Source organism: Pseudorasbora parva, chromosome 14 (assembly GCF_024679245.1).
Source record: "Pseudorasbora parva isolate DD20220531a chromosome 14, ASM2467924v1, whole genome shotgun sequence".
In the NCBI taxonomy this organism is placed as follows: Eukaryota; Metazoa; Chordata; class Actinopteri; order Cypriniformes; family Gobionidae; genus Pseudorasbora; species Pseudorasbora parva.
Genome location: NC_090185.1, coordinates 36,734,754 through 36,755,431, shown reverse-complemented (window position 1 = coordinate 36,755,431; position 20,678 = coordinate 36,734,754). Strand labels below are relative to the sequence as shown.

Sequence of the window (20,678 nt, the reverse complement as noted above, 5' to 3'; positions counted from 1 at the left end):
ATGAATCCTTGCCAAACCGCATGGATGCAGTCCTTCAAGCTCATGGAAGTCATACAAGATATTAAATTTGGATCTCACAGCACCACAACTTAATTTGCTGACATATTTTTGTATTTGCAGTAAATTTGTTCAATTTCTGTATAGGCGACAAAACTTTTGTCTTGCCAAAATTTGACCTTTCTGTATTGATTAAATGATATTTTTTCTGTGAAAATAATTTATTTCAGTGCATTAAACATCATTTGGGAGGGTTTTAGCTTTTCATATGAGCTATTTCTAACACCAATTAATTAATTAAAAGTCAGGTTAATATCAGGTATTTCTAGAAAATAGATAAGCGACAAGATTTTACAAGATTTTACAATGACGATTGTGTCAAAGCAGCTTCACAGTGTCAAACAGGATAATATTGCGACAAAATTAGATTTGGCTGTACAGTCGTACTGGAGAGAACAGTGATGTTATCAGCTTATTTTAATTTATCATAGAGCGACAATGTTGGCATATCAGTATTATAGTTTATAGAATTATTAAAGACTTGAAGCCCTGACGCTGCCAGTCGGATCTGAACAGCTTTCACAAGCATCTCATTCTCATCACTCTTTAAGTTTATTTAAGACATAAGTTAACACATTTAAGACAATGCTCGACAAAACAGCCATTTTGGTATATTTCTGTGTTATTGTTTGTTCAAGCGCAAAAGATTGTTTTGCATGAATAAGAAGAGTGACTGTGATCATATAATCATTTTCTGCTAGCCAAAGGATGACAGAAAACATTGATGCCGTGTTAGTTGCGTTAAATATTTTATAATGCGTTTAACTGAAAACACGACAATTTATTTTGACCACACTATATAAAATATGCATTTTTGTACACATTTTTTTTTGTTCACATTTCAGTACACCTTTTATATACTTTCATTTTTAAAGCTGATTTCATTTGTATCATCTCCTGAGTGTCGTCTCGACTCTTTTCCTATCAGCGTTAAGAAAAAGTTGCCTCCGCCAGCATTTTTGATAATTTCACACAAAAGTTTCATGGCCCACAGAATATAATGTTGTATATTTTGTTTAGATCGGTGCTCGAACAGCTGGTGACAGTTAACAGGTTAAAAATTATGCACCTATAAACGGCAATGGCAAAGCAAGCAAAAATCTGCACTACTGGCCTAGCAAAACATCTTTACTGTTGAGTCTTGTGTGATAACTCCTCTCTTGTTAGGATTGTGTGTGCTGACCTTGAGCACAGAACAGAAAAAAACACTTCACACTTACAACAGGCTTGTTTTCTTATCAAACCTGGAAGTGTATCAAGCTAAGCTTCTACTGTTAGACGCAACACAAACTGATTTGGAGACAAACAATCTACACGATTATTCTTTATTAAGGTGTTCAAACTAATTATGCTTAAAGGACAACTCCGGTGAGAAATGGCCCTAGGGGTAATTAACAGATGGTTAGCGAGTAGATCGTTCTCTGGGATGCGTTTTCATGAAAATCGAATGTAAAGAGTTTTATCTCTAAATACAGATTAGCCTATAACGCTTGTCTATGGGGCACAGGGTGGTGAAATTAAATCGCTAGTTAATAACACTAACAAGGCTCAAAATAGCCTCACACTAACACGGTAGCATAATGAGGGTCCCTACATGCAAACCGAAGCATTGAGAACTTAGTAAGAGTACAAACAGTTTAATAAGAAGACACTTTATAAACACAGTGACGGCGTCCCAATTCGCCTACTTATACTACGTCCTACAAGTATGTACTCTTTTTGTGAAGAAAAAGTATATACTTTTGAGTGTGTAGGAGAAAAGTATGCAAAGTTCGGGACATACTACTTCACCATCTTTAACGGACTCTGTCGCTTCGTAACGTGCATCCCGTCACCGTTTATCTGCCCTGTCAATCATCGTCAGATTCGTCACAGTTCAAATCCTCCACATTCAGTTTAATCTCCCACCGTATCGGAGAGAAATGTAGCCGCTCGTTAATCTGCCATGTGTGGGTCTTTGTGGGTCAGAGACTCTCCTCATGTGTTTGCAGTTTAAATATAATGATGCATTTAAAAGTTAATGGCCAAACGTGTCATTTCAAAAGTTCTCAATGCTGCTGCGGGTGAAATATAATGTGACAACACTGAATAAATATATTTTTGTCAGGTTAAATATTGATAGGGTCACTCAAACCCCTTTATCTAAACTTCTCTACTTAACCGTCAAACTCGCACATCCGTCATGTTTGTAGTTTTTTAACGCTTTTTATCCGCGTTTGTAGTTCTAATCGAATCCTCGTCCAACTCGCAATGGGTTGTGGGCAATATCAGCTGTTAGAGTGCCCATCGATCCGCACTTCGAATTCGGACCAGAAGTAGTAAACCATCCGGGAATCTTTGGAATACTCTTTTCAACATACTACGATTTGGGACATACCAATTCTATTTTCGAAAACTATTTAGGATGGATAGTATGCGAATTGGGACGCAGGGAGTACGTTACGCGTTCAAAGACAGCAGCCATCTTGGAAAACAGCCTCGACTAGTCGAGCAACGAACGCTGTGCTAAGTGAGCTGGTCGATAGGAATTAAGTTTGTGCAATCTAATTGCATGGACATTTTTATTTTTATTTATTTATTTTCTCTGTTGCGTTCAGGGCTTTCTTCCGGAAACAACGGACCATATGAGTTTTCAAGTCACAGTTCATCACTTAGAACAGCGCTTTCCAAGATGGCTGCTGTCCATAAAAGCGTAATGTACTGTCTTCTAATTTCCTTTATAAAGTTTTAAATATGAATATAACAACCGGCTGGGTGTACATTATCCCTTACTAACTCTGTGCCCCATAGACAAGCGTTATAAGCTAATCTGTTTTTAGAGATAAAACTCTTTACATTCGATTTTCATGAAAACGCATCCCAGAGAACGATCTACTGGGTAACCATCTGTTAATTACCCCTAGGGTCATTTCTCACCGGAGTTGTCCTTTAATTATATTTTGCAGCCTTTAGAGAAAAGGAATCCATGTCTGCAAACATTACAGTACACATGAAGTAAAATATAAAGCTAGTAAATGAGTGGTGTGCTCACGTCTTTCTCCAACGGTTCGCTGTGGACGAGACGAGGTTTGGAGTACACAAACGTCCCCGTGGAGGAAGAGTCCTTGTAACTGGAGGTGAGGATCTGCAGGATGTCAGAAAACTCCCTGGAGTCTGTAGACACATGCTGAAATAGAGCTGTGAACAGAGGACAAAACCATCACAATACAGCTACAATCTCTCTCCCCTGAAAGTAGCGTTGTTTAAATATGGAGAATATAGCAGATAAATGACACATGATTTGATTTGTAATGTAGCACCATTGATGAGTTTTCAGCGGTTTATGCCTGGCTCACACTACAGGAGTTTTAAAATCCTATCAGATTGAAAAAACTGGTTGCAGCACGCACTTCAGGAGAATCTTTGCAGATTTTCTTCCCTCAAATCTTAAACATGCGCAACACTACAAGATTTGAAAATCGAGGAGCATCACACACTACAAAATATTATTACGATTATCGTGCCAGAGGAAGTGCGTCACGTGATCTACGCAGCAGATCGTAAGCGGGAAAACAAAATGAATAGGCCTACTGTAGCATGAAAACTTGCTGTATCAATAATGATCATTGTTGTGAGAAAAACCAAGGGCCTCATTCATGAAACACGAGCAGAACGAATCTGTGTGTAAATCGTTCGTAAAGCCGCTCTGACGTAAATTTTCGGATTCACAAAAATGGTTCGTATTTTCAGAATGTTAGTTGGTACGAAATAAATGTACACCTGCTCCCTACCGCGAGTAAATGGTGCGTAAAACATTTGAACGCTCTGTTATAATTTAGGCAAACTGATGACATTGCATTTTGATGCACTATGTATGGCAGGCCTACCATCATATTTCAAGAGTTGATTTGCCCCATATTTGTCGTTTTGTTTTGTTTGTACTGTTTAACGTTGCATAATAGGCAGCACTTGTCACTGTCATTTTTTTACCAGGCCGTCCAATCACAGTGGAGGAGGGGCGGGACAAAAACTATGCCGACTAATCATCCTACTTGTACACCAACCGGACAACAATAATAGAGAAGTTAACACTGCTTTTCTAAATTCAGTATTTCTAAATTCAGTATTCACTATATTCTTCAAAATGAGATACTTGTAACACATTACTGCCATGGATATTCATCATCATAGCTACCAAAGTATCTCAGCTGGAAAAATGCTGCCCTTGCAAAGCGTTTTCAAGCGCCACCAGCTGGCCGGTTTCAGAAGAGCACCAGGTGTTTAGCTGGCTAAAACATGCTTTGGTGGACACACGATAATTTAATATTTACTGCTAGTCTTAAGGCTAATAACTTTCTTTAGCATTTATCCTGGAGCCAAACCTGAGAAAGAAGTCCAGAAGAGTCCACTGCATTGCTGGCCATGTCATTTGCAGATGTAACTCATGAGCGGGATTATGCTAATTATGAATGAGTGCGCAAGCGCATCCTATTTACACATGTTTGGAATTCATTAACATACACACGTTTAACTAACGCATCGTTTGTGAATCTGAAGCAGAGTTTTCGTGAAGGTCCATTGTACGCGCAAATTACTCAGAATTTGCGCATATATATTTACGAAAGTTTCATGAATGAGGCCCCAAAAGCGTAAGAATAAACCCGTGTGGATTAGGCAATGGTTGGGGATACGGGCTCATTCAGTTCTTCAACGAGAAATGGAGGTGATTTTATTGACCTTATTTGATGCTGTCGTTCTGGCACTCGTTGTTTGTGTGTGTGTGTGTGTGTGTGTGTGTGTGTGTGTGTGTGTGCGCAATGTATTTTTCCCTTCAGGGCTTGTCGTATAAAGGTGGAGCATGCGCACTTTTTGTACTGGAGTGTAGCGGGTTTTTTAGGCTGGTTATTACATGTGTGACCGAGAATAAAGTGAAGGAGCGTTCAGACGAATGTCATTTATTGTTTTCTTATTTCTAAGTATTTTAGGCGAACCCTGCACGAGCGCTATGTCACACTAGTGTGCCAGAATGTTTACCGTTATGATGTTTACCGCTGCCTAGTTCAAAAGCGATCGTCACCTGTTACAGTGTAGATTTGTGCTGTCAAATGAAAAGCAAGAAATGCTAATATTCATTCTCTCTCTCTCTCTCTCTCTCTCTCTCTCTCTCTCTGCAAACTACGACAACTCAACTCGCGGTCACCATTTCAAAATGTCTCTCTCGTCGTAGACTTGTTTCCCTATTGGCTATTGTGACAGTACTGACGTTATTACAATCTTACTCATCCCGATAATAACCAAACATGTTTGATATGATCGGGGCGAGCCCGATTTGCGTGAGAGCAGATCGGGAGGTGCAAGATTTGATCTGTGAACGCCTCACATTACCAGATAATCTGCGGCGAACATCGGAACCGATCGAGTCCTGGAAAAGAGTCTCGGGAGGGGAAAATCGGGCGTAAATCGGCCTAAAACTCCTGTAGTGTGAGCCAGGCATTATAGAACACCTTGCAGAATCCTTGAACAGTTTTAATTTCTCTAATTTAAATGATTACCTCTATCAACATAATGTAATCGTATTGCAAAACCATCAGGGTTTTTTTATTTACATGGTTGAACCACAGAGTCTAACAGTGTGTCAACAGCTGGATCTTAAACTCTCAGGGCCAGATGAACTAACAGCTTGTGCCACTGCAAACCCTCTATTGGTGTAAAAAAAACTACTGTCAGGATTTACTAAAGACATGCAGAGAAACATTAGTGTTTGAAAGGGTGTGGAATTTGTTTTTGCGGCGATATTATTGCATATGCATTGGCAGGAGTTTCCCTTTCAGATGCAAAATTTATGTGAGGAGAGTATTTAAATGAATTAGGAATGTAACGGTGTGAACATTTTATATCCTGATTAAAGTGACCCAAATTATCCCGATTATCACGTTTTCTTCAAATAAGCTGAAAGTGTTGACTCATGCACACGCTGAAAAACTTTAAAATAGTTTTTTATTTGAAAATCTACAAACAACAAATACAGACCTGCAAACTCCTCAGAGTAAAAAAGGTAATATATATATATCAGGGATGGAAATTAGCACCCGCCACCAGCCAAATGCGGGTGATTTTGCGTTGTGGCGGGTAAACTCGCTTCACCTACCGGCCACCGTGGCGGGTAGGTGCGGCCGCACTATGCATGTCCGAATATGACCAGATGTTTTCGCCGTCATTACCCGGATGTAGTGCCAGAAGACGCGAATAATAACCATAATAACTCGCGCGCACTGAGAGAAGCTGTCACTGTCATCCGGAAGCGCGCACCCGTCTCACAGCGTGCAAATATTGAGTTCTCTTTCAAGTCTTGTGCTTAAACGGACAAACTCACAAAAAGTATGCCAACATGTTCATCTTGATGAGAATTCTAGCAGACATAGTCTGAATATGCCTTAAGTGAACTTTATACAGTCGTGAAAGATGACGCATATCCCTCTATTAGGTCTTAAAGGGGCAGTAGCTTTTACTGCTATGTTTAATGTCAAACAAACGATAAGGACATCACTCACTGCTCTTGATTGAATAGCTTTTGTAAGTTTAAAAAGGAATAATCTTTCATTTAAACAGTTAAATATGCAGTTATTTTACATTTGATTACTTTATTACATTTCTGTAGGCTAGTAGACCTGTACATTATTATTTAATACACACATGAGTGAGATCAAGTTAAACATTTTACTTTGAATTTTATTTTATACTGTTTGATGTTGCAATGTGCTAAATAAATATTTGCATAATTTGTAATTGATTTATTATTTGAAACTTTAATATTAATTAATGCAATTGCAATGCCTTGATTTTTAGTAAAGTTACACAGTCATAGCATTAGCCATAAATCCAATGGATAATTGGCATAATTTATTTTAGTGCTTCGGTTTCAGCCAATAATTTTTATTTCGATGCATCCCTACTGACAATGTTCTGCTCGGTATGTCGTCAACACGCTTCAGAAGATGCCAAAACTAGTAGTTTCATTGTTGGTACTAAAAACCTAAAACTGGAAGCCATAAAAGAATCATCCAAATGCCACATCCAGGTTAAAAAAAAAAAAAAAAGAGAGAGAACATAGAGCCCTACTCATTTAATGAAATGTATATCAGTTCATGGTTTGTGTGTGTATAAGAGTGAAAAAATGTCAGTATTTCATTAAGTTTTGAGATTAAATAAACAGCTTAAGTATTGTAGAGCTTGTAGTATTAATTTTCACGTGCAGTTACACATTGTCGGTTAAAAACAAGAAAGTGGCTGGTAAAAACATTGAGTGGCTGGTAGATTTTGAAATCCACCAGCCACAGTGGCCGGTGGACAAAAAAATTAATTTCCATCCCTGATATATATATATATATATATATATAATTTATTTAATTAAAAATGCAGTAAAAAACGTAATACAATGAAATAATTTTCTGATGTACATCATCTGTTCGCTAAATTAATATATAGTAAAGTGTCATTTATTTCTGTGATCAAAGCTGAATTTATCATCATTTCTCCAGTCTTCAGTGTCACTAATCATTCTCATATTAGGATTTGATGCTCAACAAACATTTATGATTATTATCAGTGTTGAAAACAGTTTTGTTGCTCATGATTATGCTGCTTTTTTTCATTTTGATCATTTTTGCAGAAACCACCATACCATTCAAACATTTGTGGTAAAATGAAAAAAAGAGAGAAATTAATACTTTTTGTTGATTAGACATAGGCTACATTAAATTGATCACAAGTGATATTTTTAATATTACAAAAGATAATTTATTTAATAAATGCTATCCATTGAACCTTCTCATCAAAGAATCCTGAAAAATAAAATGTATCATGGTTTCCACAACATTTTTAAGCAGCAAGACTGTTTTCAACACTGATAATAATCAAAAATGTTTCTTGATTATAAAATCATCATATGAGAATGATTAGTGAAGGATCATGTGACACTGAAGAGTGGAGAAATGATGATAAATTCAGCTTTGATAACAGGAATAAATTACACTTTACTATATTCACATAGAAAAAGGCTGCTTTCATTAGTAATGGTATTTCACAATATTACTGTTTTAACTGTATTTTTGATTAAATAAATGCAGCTTTGGTGAGCAGAAGATAAACATTTCAAAAGCTGTCGGTTAGCACTGCATTATTCATATGATATAGGCCTACTTTATAGTCAATAAATAGCCTACATTGAGATGGCTTGAAAAACACACATAAAGCATATATATCGTCGCAATCGTCTGATTGTCGTCGTCACGTTTCATCACTCATAACAAGAGTTCAAGTTCAAGAGTTCAAGAGTTCAAGAGTTTTATTTGTCACATACACAGTTATACAGAATACAACCGGCAGTGAAATGTAAACAGGTCCGCTCCATGGACAGCAAATAACAATTAACAAAAAAAGCACAATAAATTATAAAATAGGGATAGGATAAAATAGGAATAGGATAAGGTGCTATATATATATACATATGTAGAATTATGAATAAATCAAGTAAAAGAAATAAGAGATGTGGAATAAAATAAGTGAGATAAAGTAAACTGGAGACTATAAAAATAAATCTGTGGATAACAGAAGTGCAGGAGTGTAATGTGCAAACAGCATTATAATGAGTAGTTACATGAAACACAAGAATAAAGTGCAGTGCAATATCAGTATGTGAGTTTGTTAATACTGAAGTGAGGTGAAGTCACATGTATTTAAGTGACAGCGTTCAGGAGTCTGATGGCCTGTGGGAAGAAACTCCTCCTGAGTCTCTCAGTTTTGGCCATCAGGCTACGGAAGCGCTTACCAGAAGGCAGCCGGGTGAAGTGGGGGTTGGCCGGGTGATTAATGTCCTTGATGATTTTTGTAGCTCTGCCTGTGCATCGTTTGATGTAGATGTCCTGCAGAGACGGGAGAGCTGAGAGCAGTTTTCCTTCAGCTGCAGCTCCAGTGACAAAGTTTCTACGAATCCGCTTTTGGACTTTCTGTGAGAGCGCCCTCCTCATATTTAGATACGAATAAAATGACAGGTCATGCATAGATTATTTTTTGTCTCTGAATTTAAATCTTGATGTATTTATCATGTATTGATTGTGACCTCAAGAAGCGCGCAATCGAGGTAGAGAAAGCTCTCTTTAGCGTCCCTGTTAACTTGCCCGCCCTCGCGCAGGTAACGCCGGTTCATATCCCGCTCGGAGCGGGTCGACTAGGATCGGGGAGACCCAGTAAACGTGCGGAGGATGAAAGTACACTTTATTAAAAGTGCAGGGGACACGTCCCGTAATCTACGCCCATGCTTGGATTGAACACTAACGCCGCATTCACACGGGGCGTAGGCGTTAACGCTTCCATTTACTTTGAATGGGTGACATCATCCGTTGCCGAACTGAATTGTGGGTTCCGTCGTGTCGCTTCACTCGCGTTGCAAGCGGCAGAAGTTGAAGAATTCTCAACTTTTCAAGCGCCAGCGCAGGCGTCATCCAATCAGATCGCCGTATGCAAATATCCTACAGCAGACGCTAGCCAATTGCGTTCATTACTGCTCCGTGAACCATCCAGACCATAGACCGTTAAAAATCCAGACGCAGCTCCTGGACCACTACGTGATATTCTTCCCGCTGTCGGCGCTTTTTCGGGATTTAATGTACTTAACAGCTTCGTGCACCTGTGCAGTGCGCTGACAACAACTACACGGGCAATCGCACTCGCACATACAACCAAAAAAGGCGCTTTTTTGTGTTGTGTTTTGGTCCAAGCGGCAAGTTAATGTGATTGGCTGTTGTCACTATGACGATCGCGTCAGCACCCAGCTTCAGCCACGCCCTCCGTCAAGCGTTAACGCCTACGCCCAGTGTGAATGCAGCGTAAGCTTGCTTACTTCCATCCGTCAGACTCGCGTGGTATCTCATTCAATGACGAGCTCAGTTGACGCTGTGTGCTTCAAGATTCTGACGCAAGTGAGCTAAGATTCCGATTGGCCCAGAGAGATGTCAGTTATAAGAATTATCCAATAGTGTCTAGTCTACAGAACTGTATGACACAGCTTTAAACACCTATTGGTTATAGGGATGGGCATTTTCCCAAAATATTGTTTTCAAATTTTTTGGCTCATAAAAATAGAAACTTTTAATATTCGTTTATTTAAATTAGGCATTTTGAAAAAAATTGACGTGTTTTTTCAACATGTCGTCATCATTTCTGAACAAGCTTATGATTAGGCAATGTACACAACATGCTTATGTTATATCTTAAGGTTTTAAAACATTAAACAGTATGTGCAAAAAAATATATGCCTAAAGAACCAAAGCATTATAAGCTTAAGCAGCGGGAGCGGAAAAAACACTTAATAAATCAGAGCGTGCCATGTTATTGTGCAGAACGTACACACACACACACGATTCGGTATATGGTTGTCGTGTTTGTATTCATTCTCAGTTTCAAGTTGAAAGAGACAATAATATTATTGGATGATGATTTTATCGGGTGAGAAAACATGCCACTGGCAGATGTTGTGGAGACAAACATAACGGTTAAGTGAAGTTTAAGTGAGGCCCTTTGTTTTCTGTTCTTAAACCTTCGACGAAACTGAAAGCAAGCATTTGTCTCGTGATCATTTTGCTATCATAAGTAATCTCGTACTCATTTGGAGTACAGATGGGCTTACCCGCTCCACAGCGCCACCGAGTGGATTTAGTTATAACTGCGAGATTTAGAGGGATTCATGGATTCACTGCATTTACAGCCAGCAAATCAACGCAGTAAAATTCGTATAGTATTTTTAGCTTTCGAATATTAATTACAGTTAGAATATTCTAATATTTGTGCACACCCTTAATTGGTAGACCAGCTTTCACGACCAAATTACATTCATAATTGGCCTGGTAGTCATGTTCTGGGTTTTAGTTAAAGTGTTAACTACAGCTTAGCTACATGTGTCACACTCACAGCAGTTATTGTTCTTCGTTAAAGTTAATAAAAACACAACTGTTCCATAAGTGCCACCTACTGTCAGAGAGTAAATGTGCAGAATCATGTTTCTTGGTGTTATTTAATCAAATCAACTTCTGAAGTTTAATAATCACATTAGGGTGCATCACCGTTTCATCATCCCCAAATTGAAGACCTCTTAAAATTATCATTTAGATATTTTGTTAAACCTTTTAAGACATTTAATTTGTACTCATGCTCTTAAATTGCAGTTCGTACACATGCAAGTGAAACACTCGCACTGTTGCAAGGTGATCTATTTATCCATTGTGCGCGATAATATCTTGCATCAGCGATCCCACAGGCTGACCACAGGCCAATATGATTATGGAGCAGCCCGTCTCTCACATGTGATCAACCAATAGCAAACTACAACCATCCATTCAATTCCCTGTGAATTCCCCAGTCAATAGCACAATCCAAGCCCCAGTTTATGGCAGGGCTCCTCTCTGACAGCAACAGTGGAGAAATGTTTGCTACATCTTGGAGTACAACAAACAAATGTCCAACACCATCAGATAAGGATGCTGGGACAATTGACAGACAACTCAAGAACAGGAAGGACAGGACTTTCAATTTCTGCCCTGCACCCATCTTGAGACTAACCCCTAAGCTTTAAGCCAACCGCCATAAAAATTCTTTAGGACATTTTGGATGCAGCAGAAGTGGCTAAAACAAAGAATCCATCAAAATCCACTCATACCCATGTTTGGAAACCTTAAAGCTAACGAAAAAAACTACACATCCATTGCTTACTTAGAAATAAGTACTCTCATTGACAGCTATTTGAAATGCAACATCGTACAAAAATGGATTAGTTAATGCACAACTGAATGAATGAATGCATGACAGCTCAATCTTTCTCCATCTTATTTGGACTTGCCAATGGTACTCTGGTGGTAATTTGACAAGGGAGAATGCATTGATAAATCTTTAAAAACACGGTTTAAGTGTGTTCTTTATTTGTTTGTTTTCTTTATTTAAAACAAAGAATCCATCAAAACCCATACAAAAAATGCTTTTTTCCCTTTAATTTTGCAAGTGAGTTCCACGGGAAACCGATGGGTGTTGTCAGCTGAAAACTTTGATCTGTTGATAACTTTCTTAATTTAAAAGGGCATATTGCAGGTAAAACAATTCTCAAAATTAATATTTAACCTTGTAAGAAAATACCATTTGAAAAGTTAATGCAGGATTTAAAATGTAAAAAAAATAAAATGTAGTAGATAAAGTGACCACTTAGCTGACTGCTAGTAAAACCGTTTTTTTAGCATTATGTCATATTACATCACGAGAGGGATTCATTTGCCAGGCTCTGCGTTGGCGCGGTGCAGAATAGGTTGGTTTTCAGTAGGAGTCGGTGTGTTTTCTGTAGTTCCCTTTCGAAAGGAACTTGCACTGCTTCCTAGGACGGTTTGGGAAAACGCCTCAGCGTGGCATATGAAACTACTATCGAATCACAAATGAAAATTAAAAAATAAATAAATCCTGAATCCACTCAGCCACCTGGCCCCATATATGGGGAGCTGTTAGAGGTAACAGAGCGCACGTTAGGGGAGCAATCGCTCACGGTCGGCTTGACAATCGATTTCTCTTCGACCAGAGTCCTCCAGCTCCAGTGAGTTTTCCTTTCCTTCCCAATCTGCACACGAAGAACGAGAGGGCATGGGAGAGCCCATATTCACGCGGCGGATAGGGGAATATGGGTATGTGTTGATGCCACTGATTGATGGGAAGTTTGAGAACTCTCTCGCATGGGTAGGCATCTACACAGAGATCCAACCCTGACATCTAAGCCTCTCAATACGTCATCTCTCGTAAAGGACAGGGCATATACGGCAGCGGGTCAGGCTGATGCTGCGTTGAACACTAGGTAGATCTGCTGAGGGATCTCAATGAGTTTATCCTGATGCAGTGATTGAACTGCGCAGCACCACATATCTAGCCACGGAGAGACATCGGTGATTGAACTTGGTTGATATCGGGAAGAGAGAAAAGAGCACTCCTCGATTCACCAATTTCACCCTCCAAACTTTTCAGCACCTCCGTTGAGGCGCAATAGAGGCAGGACTCCCAGAAGAAGAATTTGAGTGAGGTGATGCATCACAAACAAAGTCACACAGTTAGCTTCAGTGATGGGTCTCCTCCCCGAGGGTGAACTAGAAATCTAACCCTCGCCTCGCTTCAATTTTATTCCACAGGCGCTTCTAATATCAGGCCTGGGGCTGGGCCTATGATGAGCGGAAACAATATTCTGGCGGCCCATCTTGAGTAGTAAGCACGTCCCTTTCAGGCTTGCAAGAGCGATAGACCTCAGGTTTAAAAAACTGAGTTGGTGAGTCTTCACTCTGCACGCTGCAAGTTGCGCTGGGTAAGCCTCCTTTTTTCATTTTAAAAGGAAGGGAAATCAAATTGATTTCTGCAGACCTCCGTTCCCTGTATAGAGTTAAGGGGATTATGTGTTTAAAAAGAGAATAGATATAAGAGAAAGGGATATTAGGGCCCTGAAGTTCCCCTGTTAGGTGGCTAGAACGATATAGGAATAGAAGCACCAGTTAAAAGGACTTCACATGCGAGTATTGCTTGGGCTTTTCCTTTGGTGAATGAATTTACTGGTTGGGCCACCGCTCATTTTCATTGTGTGCAGTGATTAGGCTTCCTCTCAGTGTGAGAGTAGTTTTGAGGCCATCGCTCATTCCTACTGGTGTGTAGCGCAGTACTAGAGTGAGGCGTCCTCATAGACCAGGAGTAGGTTTGATGCCGCTTTTTGGTTTAGCTTCAAAAAACCTTTTTTTAGGTTGTTAAGCTTGGAACATACTCTGCAAGAACAAAGAAATTTGTTTTCGTTTTCTCAAGGTGGCAAGAACAAGAACAAAGTTCATTCAGGCCAGTACATTCATACATCACGAGAAAAGCAGGTGCCGGTCATTTGTGTTTCTCCACATTAACCACGCCCACTTTAAATGTATGACCAACCACACAATAGTTCTCGGACAACTGCAAGAAAAAAGTTCTGCTCAGGCGATGTGTCGAGATCAAGCTGCGAGAACTCCCAAACCAGGCCTGTGAGAACAAAATGACGTAATTTTGTTCTCGCAGCCCTGGGAGCAAGAACTTTTTTCTCTGTTCTTGCGGAGTATGTTGCAGCCTTTAATCACCTCCGGGTAGAGTAGTTTGTCTCCTCAAAAGGATTGGAGAGTATATGTAATTAGAGACTTAAGCTGGAGCTTCAGGTACAGTCACCTAAAGGATTATTAGGAACACCTGTTCCAATTTCTCATTAATGCAATTTTCTAATCAACCAAACACATGACAGTTGCTTTAATGCATTTGGGGTGTGGTCCTGGTCAAGACAATCTCCTGAACTCCAAACTGAATGTCAGAATGGGAAAGAAAGGTGATTTAAGAATTTTTGAGCATGTAATGGTTGCTGGTGCCAGACGGGCCGGTCTGAGTATTTCACAATCAGCTCAGTTACTGGGATTTTCACGCACAACCATTTTTAGGGTTTACAAAGAATGGTGTGAAAAAGGAAAAACATCCAGTATGCAGCAGTCTTGTGGGACTTGTTGCCTTGTTGATGCTAGAGGTCAGAGGAGAATGGGCAGACGGATTCAAGCTGATAGAAGAGCACCTTGGACTGACATAACCACTCTTTACAACCGAGGTATGCAGCAAAGCATTTGTGAAGCCACAAAACGCACAACCTTGAGGCGGATGGGCTACAACAGCAGAAGACCCCACCGGGTACCACTCATCTCCACTGCAAATAGGAAAAAGAGGCAACAATTTGCACAAGCTCACCAAAATTGGACAGTTGAAGACTGGAAAAAATGTTGCCTGGTCTGATGAGTTTCGATTTCTGTTGAGACATACAGATGGTAGAGTCAGAATTTGGCGTAAACAAAATGAGAACATGGATCCATCATGCCTTGTTACCACTGCGCAGCCTGCACTTCTAACCTAGCCTGGTGGTGGTGGTGTAACGGTGTGGGGATGTTTTCTTGGCACACTTTAGGCCCCTTAGTGCTAATTGGGCATTGTTTATATGCCACGGTAGCCTAGACGCACCCTAGCGGCAGCAAATTTAATTTGCCCGCAAGTGTCGTCTAGGAACTCTCATCTGTATTCCTCAGAATCTGGACGGCCCAATCACATCGTGTAGGCTATAGAGTCGGCGAGCGGGGCCATAATGACGACGGCCGAGTTGCGTTTGTGTGCTTCTAGTAAACACAGAAACTGGCGAACGGCGGCGGCCTTTCGAATCAGCTCTGACCGCAACTCTGGAAGACTTGGAGTTAAGCTTTTCTCTGAGAAAAGAACAAAGAGCGGCACTGAAGTCATTCTTAAAAAGGGAAGATGTGTTCGGAGTTTAGCCGACCGGATACGGCGAATGTTTAATCAGTTAGCGAGCTCCCCTTCACCTTCGTTGCTCCGGTTGGTGTAGCGCTATCCTATCGTGTGCAGAGGGAGTTTGAAAGACAACCGTTTATCCCGCCCCTCGGATTGAGCAATGGTGAGTTTCCAGACCAAACATCTTGATGTGGGTCTGGCTTGTCAGGCTAATGCCACGGCCTACCTGAAAATTGCTTCTGAACATGTTCATCCCTTTATGACCACCATATACCCATCCTCTGATTGCTACTTCCAGAAGGATAATGCACCATATCACAAAGCTTGAATCATTTCAAATTGGTTTCTTGAACATGACAAGGAGTTCACTGGACACCAGATCTCAACCCAGTAGAGCATCTTTGGGATGTGGTGGAACGGGAGCTTCGTGCCCTGGATGTGCATCCCACAAATCTCCATCAACTGCAAGATGCTATCCTATCAACATCGGCCAACATTTCTAAAGAATGCGTTCAGTTCCTTGTTGAATCAATGCCATGTAGAATTAAGGCAGTTCTGAAGGCCAAAGTGGATCAAACACAGTATTAGTATGGTGTTCCTAATAATCCTTTAGGTGAGTGTATATCTTATGTCTGGCCCATGGGGCTGTTGACATTGTTTTTCCTGAGTGCCTCCTCTCTTGGGAGAGTCTCTCTCTTGAGGCTGCTGCTCCTCCAAGCATCAGGTAGCTGGCCTAAGCTTTACTAGAGATGATGTTGGCATTTTGCAAAAGCATTACTGCCACTGGCCCTTCACTACATGAATGTAGGCTTTCTAGCATCCCTAATGTCAGCCTCCCTCTCATGGTGAGAGATATTCAGCCAAGCCCTTTCTGCATTCTGGGGTGATATGAGCAATGCAGGTTGGTGCAAATTTGATAGTAACAGCAGTGGTTATGGGGCAACCTTTGTTAGGTCATCTTTCACTTCATGAGGAGACCATGGACCATAGGCCATGGAACATGGACATAGAAGTACGCTCCCTTGAAGCTGACGCCCATGCACAGATGTTGGGCCACTGAATCCGGGGCCTCCGTTAAGGCAAGGTGGCATATGTTGTAAGGGTTTGTTGTGGTTTTGCTAAGTACACTGCCATTGGCAATGTAGTTAGATACCAGGTCTGTGCTACCAGAGAAGACTTTGCTATCGTGTAGTAGGCCTCAGCAGGCCTCCATGACGATTGGCCTTGGCAGTGCGGGCAGTAGACTCACTGACAAGTAGCAGGCCTTAGCAGACCTACTTAGAAGGGAGTCCCGAGGTTTAGGGGACATGCATAGCAGTTGCGACCAGGTAGCTAGCCTCGAGAGGCCTCCTGTGGGCAGCCCCAATATATGTGTTAGTGTGGTATGGTTCCCGGTAGTGTAGGTATTGTAGCAGAAGACTTCTTATCAGCTAGTAGGCCCTACCAGGCCTCCATGAGGATGAGTCCCCAGCAGTGTGGGTATTTATTTTGTCAGCAAGCAGACTTACTGTCAGGTGGTTGTCCTTATCAGGTGGTTAGCAGTGCTTCTCAAACTTCATTGGTAATGCCCCCCTTTAAACCTATGAAAAAAAGACACGCACATTCCCCAAAAGCATTCTAGGATGCAGTGAGAGTTTGAAAGGTCTCAGGTTACACATGTAACCTAAGTTCCCTGAGTACAAAAATGACTCCAGAAGCATATTTATGACTCCAGGAGCATATTTATAAGTATAGTTCCTACATAATTTCTATACATTGGTAGCCTAGAAATCTAGACGCACCCTAGCGGCAGCAAATTTAATCTGCCCGCAAGTGTCGTCTAGGAACTCTCAATACCCTTCTGAGCTGTGTTCCTCACAATCTGGACGGGCCAATCACGGGCCAATAGAGTCGACGGGCGGGGCCATAATGACGACGGCTGAGTTGCGACAGTATGCGTGCTTCTAGTAAACACAGAAACTGGCGGCAGTCTTTCGAATCAGCTTTGACCGCGACTCTGGAAGACTTGGAGTTAAGCTTTTCTCTGAGAAAAGAACAAAGAACAGCACTGAAGTCATTCTTAAAAAGGGAAGATGTGTTCGGAGTTTAGCCGACCGGATACGGCGAATGTTTAATCAGTCAGCGAGCTCTGCTTAACCTTCATGTTGCTCCGGTTGGTGTAGCGCTATCCTATCGCGTGCAGAGGGAGTTTGAAAGACAACCGTTTACCCCGCCCCTCGGATTGAGCCCTGTCTATGGTGAGTTTCCAGACCAAACATCTTGATGTGGGTCTGGCTTGTCAGGCTAATACATTGGCTCACTGGAGGCTAACTTGCAATATGCCCTTTAAGCAGTTAATTTATCATTTATAAGCATTTTGGAATGCTTTGGTAGGATAGCATGCCATTAGATCAGCCTTCTGTCCGTGCCGTCTTGACTTACTTGCCATCTCCGGCAATATTCCTATTCAATAATCGTTTACTCGACGCGTCATCCTCAATAATCCATCTCTTGCATGATACCTTGAGCTTTCGAATATTCCGATCTAATATGATTTCTGACCTGTAAGGTTGCCAGAATAATAATCGTACACAGTGTGTTAATAGGCCAGAGGAGAACTGGCACCCCGACTGAGTCTTGTTTCTCCCAAGGTTTATTTTTCTCCATCACGCCCTGATGGAGTTTTGGTTCCTTGCCACTGTCGCCTTTTGCTTGGCTTGCTCAGGCCATCCTTAAAAATATTCTTGTTTGCCGTAACCCGACCGACCCTGTCAATTTAGGGCCGACTCAATTTTTTTATTTTTTTTCCCTTTTAGTCCGACCGACTTGCCGGTTGTAAATTGGCTTTAAGACCGACCAATTTCTTTTTTTACTTTTCAAACAACTAATACAACAGTAATAAAATAATATGAATTATATTTTAGTATTATAAATGTATAAATTGCCTGGGCCATACAAACGAAGGCTACGTTCTTTCGTTTATAGAAAAACCCGTGACGTCATCTATGTTTACACTATGGTTAACGGATGTCACTCTATGGCCTGCACGTGCGTTCGTTTCGGCTCATACTCTCATTCACTGTAAGGCCATCCTTAAAAATATTTTGGTTTGCAGTAACAGTAAAATTTTTTTAAAAAAGGGTCGGTAGGTAGGTCTATATTTTTTTTTTTCAAATTTTAATACAAAAAAAAAAGTACATTTTTGGTGATGGTGATTACGTAGGTATGAATTTAAACAAATTGGCATATCGTGACATCACTGACTGGGTCTTCAAGCCGTGCCTTCGGGCGTGTAGGCTAATTGCAGGCTATATAGACCACAAACAAATTGAAATATTTGTCAAAAACATGTTTATTGCATAAATTTCCGGTGCATTCTTAAAGAAAAGTGTCCAACCACCAGCTAGCTGTCATTGACTCAAAGCTGTCAACCCTCCCTTTTTTTCCGGGTTTCTCACGTATTTTAGCTCTTTTCCCGCTGTCTTCCCGTTTTAGTATTTTCCCGTGATATGTTTCTTATTTTTACGCTCGATTGTGTAAAAAGGGGTCGTTTTACGCCCTATTGTGAACACGCAACTATCTGTGTCTGTCTCTGAAGTGGCTTCCACTTCTTGCCAGACCAACGCATCTGGTGATATAGACTAGTGCATTTGAATATTAAAAAGCAAAAAGTTGTTTTTATGAATTCAATTAATTAAGTCTATAACCAGCTATTTAATCAAGAGCAGTGAGTGAGTCCTTATCTTTTGTTTGACAGACAGCAGTAAAGGCTACTGCCCCTTTAAGACCTAATACAGAGATATGCATCGTCTTTCTCAACTGTATAAAGTTCTCTTAAGCCATATACAGACTGTCTGATGGATACTCATCAAGATCGACATGTTGACATACTTTTTGTGTGAGTTTGTCCGTTCAAACGCAAGACTTGAAAGAACTCAATATTTGCGCGCTGTGAGACGTGCGCGCGCTGCGCAGAGAGACAGATCTTCTCTCACTGCAGAGGGTTCTCATTCGCGTCTTCTGGCGAATATACTGAGTGATGATGGCGAAAATGACTGGCCATACGGCAGCACTCGCATGCATTGAACACAGTTTACAAAGATAGACCGTTTTGCCCACGTTTTCTTTTATTATCGCTGTTGTAGTGCACGTGTATCCATCGACAGAACCATACATAAAGCATTATTTTTCAAGTTACAACCAGTCCCACCGCTCCCACCACGCGCTGGGGTTGAGCAGAACACACGCTACCCATAGCAACGCGTTATGACAACGACATTTCAGACTGACAGAGACAAGATAAACGGCTTTTTGTACACGTTGTTATATTAATTATAATTCAAAATCTGTTTTATTCGCCACAATATAGTAATGATAAATGTTGAGGGGGCACTTTTGATTCATTTTCAAAAAGGACAGGGGCTCAAAGCCCTCCCCTCTGCAGTGCACTTGCCTGGTGTGTGTAACGTGTCATGGTCCTCCTGACTCCTATCACACAATGCGGCGAAATCTCCGACAGGACTTTAACAGTCTAACGTTACAGTGAATGAGAGTATGAGCCGAGCCGAAACGAACGCACAGGCCGTAGTGTGACATCCGTTAACCATAGTGTAAACATAGATGACGTCACGGGTTTTTCTATAAACGAAAGAACGTAGCCTTCGTTTGTATGGCCCAGGCAATTTATACATTTATAATACTTACTAAAATATAATTCATATTATTTTATTACTGTTGTATTAGTTGTTTGAAAAGTAAAAAAAGAAATTGGTCGGTCTTAAAGCCAATTTACAACCGGCAAGTCGGTCGGACTAAAAGGGAAAAAAAATAAAAAATTGAGTCGGCCCTAAATTGACAGGGTCGGTCGGGTTACGGCAAACAAGAATATTTTTAAGGATGGCCTAACGTTAGACTGTTAAAGCCCTGTCGGAGATTTCGCCGCATTGTGTGACAGGAGTCAGGACCATGGACACGTTACACACACCAGGCAAGTGCACTGCAGAGGGGAGGGCTTAGTTTGAGCCCCTGCCCTTTTTGAAAATGAATCAAAAGTGCCCCTCTCAACATTTATCATTACTATATTGTGGCGAATAAAACAGATTTTGAATTATAATTAATATAACAACGTGTACAAAACAGTAACAAATGGCGGAAAAGCCGTTTATCTAGTCTCTGTCAGTCTGAAATGTCGTTGTCATAACGCTTTGCTATGGGTAGCGTGTGTTCTGCTCGAACCCAGCGCGTGGTGGGAGCGGCGGCACAGGTTGTAACTTGAAAAATAATGCTTTATGTATGGTTCTGTC

General features: G+C 40.8%; 1 protein-coding gene across 2 annotated transcripts in view; it reads right to left on the bottom strand.

The window, feature by feature from the left end:
• Window positions 1-20,678, bottom strand: part of tasora (transcription activation suppressor a) — a 69,102-nt gene that overhangs the window by 43,578 nt on the left and 4,846 nt on the right. For both annotated transcript variants that reach the window (XM_067416334.1, XM_067416335.1), the window contains exon 2: window positions 3,089-3,234. In XM_067416334.1, coding sequence (XP_067272435.1) covers window positions 3,089-3,234 — 146 coding nt within the window. The remainder of the gene's footprint in view (window positions 1-3,088; window positions 3,235-20,678) is intronic.